Genomic DNA, 2,187 nt, shown 5'->3' with positions numbered 1-2,187 from the left:
CCTGACCTCAGGTGATCCACCTGCCTCGGCCTCGCAAAGTGCTGGGATTACAGGCATGAGCCACCGCAGCCAGCCCTAATGTTCTGGAAGAATTTAGGTGAAGGGTATTTCAGCTGTAAGTTCCTCTCATTTGAGGAGTTCAAAGACACTGCATAGGCAAGGCAGTATTATATGACTGGTTAATTCCTATAGTGACCATCAAATGTTTCTTTGAAACAATATTCCTTGGCCAGGCATGGTGACTCACACCTGTAATTCCAGTACTTAGGGAGGCCAAGGCAGGCAGATCACTTGAGGTCAGGAGTTTGAGATTATCCTGGCCAATGTGGTGAAACTCCGTCTCTACTAAAAATACAAAAATTAGCTGGGCATGGTGGCCCGTGCCTGTAATCCTAGCTACTCAGAAGGCTGAGGCAGGAGAATCGCTTGAGCCCAGGTGGCGTAGGTTGGAGTGAGCCGAGATTGCGCCACTGCACTCCAGCCTGGGCAATGGGAGTGGAAAAAAAAAAAAAGCTGTTTTATTTTGATCAGATGTACTATCTATTTCTTTAATAATATGTGCTTTATGATAGTGTGTACTTTGTAATAGTATGTACTTAACTCAGAGGATGTTGCTTTTTATTCCAGATTCCCTAGCCATTTTGTCCATCCTACCTGCTCTTATTCCCCATCATGTGCATTTCTTCACTTGCCAGATTCCCATTTAAATAAGACATGTATGAAGAACTATGAGAGCAAGAAATACTCGGATCCTAGTCAGCCAGGCAATACAGTACTTCACCCAGCAACTAGACTAATACAAAAACTACACACATCCACTTGCTGGCTGCAAGAAGTTCCTGGCAAACCTCAGCTGGAGCAAGCCACAAAACATCCACAGGTGACAAGCCCTCAGGCCACAAAAGAAACTGGCACGAAGATTAAAGAAGGCAAACAATCTTATAGACAAAAAATCATGGATGAACTAAAATATTATTACAATGGATTCTGCTTACTCTGGATTGACGCCAAAGTTGCTGCCAGAATGGTTTGGAGGCTGTTGCATGGACAGGTCCTGACCAGACGAGAGAGACGAAGGGTAGGCAAGAATCATATTTGAGAAAGAAAATGTGAAATTAAAATGAACTATTTGGGAACTCAACTATTTAAATTCGACATAAACTTCATCTTAAAAATCCTAGAGTAGGAATAATAACTGCTGGTGAGAACCAGTCTGCAACTGACTTACTGTACAACTTTAGTCAGTATTCTGAAATTTGTTACATATTTTCCTGTATAACAGTTTTTAAAAACACTTTTATTTTAGGTTCAGGGGTACATGTGCCTGTTTGTAGAATAGTTATAATTGTGTTTTTTAATCTTTCCAAGAAGTTGAGAGGCTTCATGTTTAAACTGTTGTTAATATATTAAGCATATGCATTTTTAAAACTCAAATTTGGCTGGGCACAATGGCTTACACCTATAATCCCAGCACTTTGGGAGGCCGAGGCGGGCGGATCACTTGAGGTCAGGAGTTCGAGACCACACTGGCCAACACGATGAAACCCTTGTCTACTAAAAAAAATACAAAAATTAGCCAGGCATGGTGGCACGTGCCTGTAGTCCCAGCTACCCAGGAGGCTGAGGCAGGAGAATGGCTTGAACTTGGGAGGCGGAGGTTGCAGTGAGCCGAGATCGTGTCACTGCACTCCAGCCTGGAGTGAGATGCCGTCTCAATAAAACAAACAAAAAAAACAATTTTAAGTAATACGATGCTATTAAAGTATGGGCCCTCTAACATAGATGAAGTCTAGGAGATGCCAATAATATTTTTATTGTTATAGATTTCCTTCAAGATAGCCCCTAAAAATTACTTCAGAGCTATGGTAAACAGGAAAACCCTGCCTTTTCATTTTATAAACAGCTGCAGAAAACCTGTCTTGGGTTTTTAACACTTTAAGAACCAAGCTGAGCATGGCACATATGCCTGTAATCCCAGCTCCTTGGGAGGCTGAGGTGGAAGGATTGTGTGAGCCCAGGAGTTTGAGGCCAGACTGGGCAACATAGTGAGACACTATCTCTTGAAAGGAAGAAAATGAACCAAGACAGGCCGGGCGCGGTGGCTCACGCTTGTAATCCCAGCACTTTGGGAGGCCGAGGCGGGCGGATCACGAGGTCAGGAGATCGAGACCATGGTGAAACCCCGTC

The 2,187-nt window shown here is 43.3% G+C and overlaps 1 protein-coding gene across 1 annotated transcript; it reads left to right on the top strand.

Moving 5' to 3' along the window:
* Window positions 1-589: 589 nt before the first annotated feature.
* Window positions 590-2,089, top strand: LOC116465602 (LETM1 domain-containing protein LETM2, mitochondrial-like; the record flags this gene model as incomplete). Its single annotated transcript, XM_032754314.2, has 1 exon — window positions 590-2,089. A coding segment is annotated over one exon (510 nt), but the record flags the coding sequence as incomplete, so codon positions are not given.
* Window positions 2,090-2,187: the final 98 nt, after the last annotated feature.

Source organism: Hylobates moloch, unplaced genomic scaffold, assembly GCF_009828535.3.
Source record: "Hylobates moloch isolate HMO894 unplaced genomic scaffold, HMol_V3 SCAFFOLD_6729, whole genome shotgun sequence".
Taxonomy (NCBI): Eukaryota; Metazoa; Chordata; class Mammalia; order Primates; family Hylobatidae; genus Hylobates; species Hylobates moloch.
The sequence above is the reverse complement of the archived record's forward strand: the minus strand, read 5'-3'. Positions and strand labels throughout refer to the sequence as shown.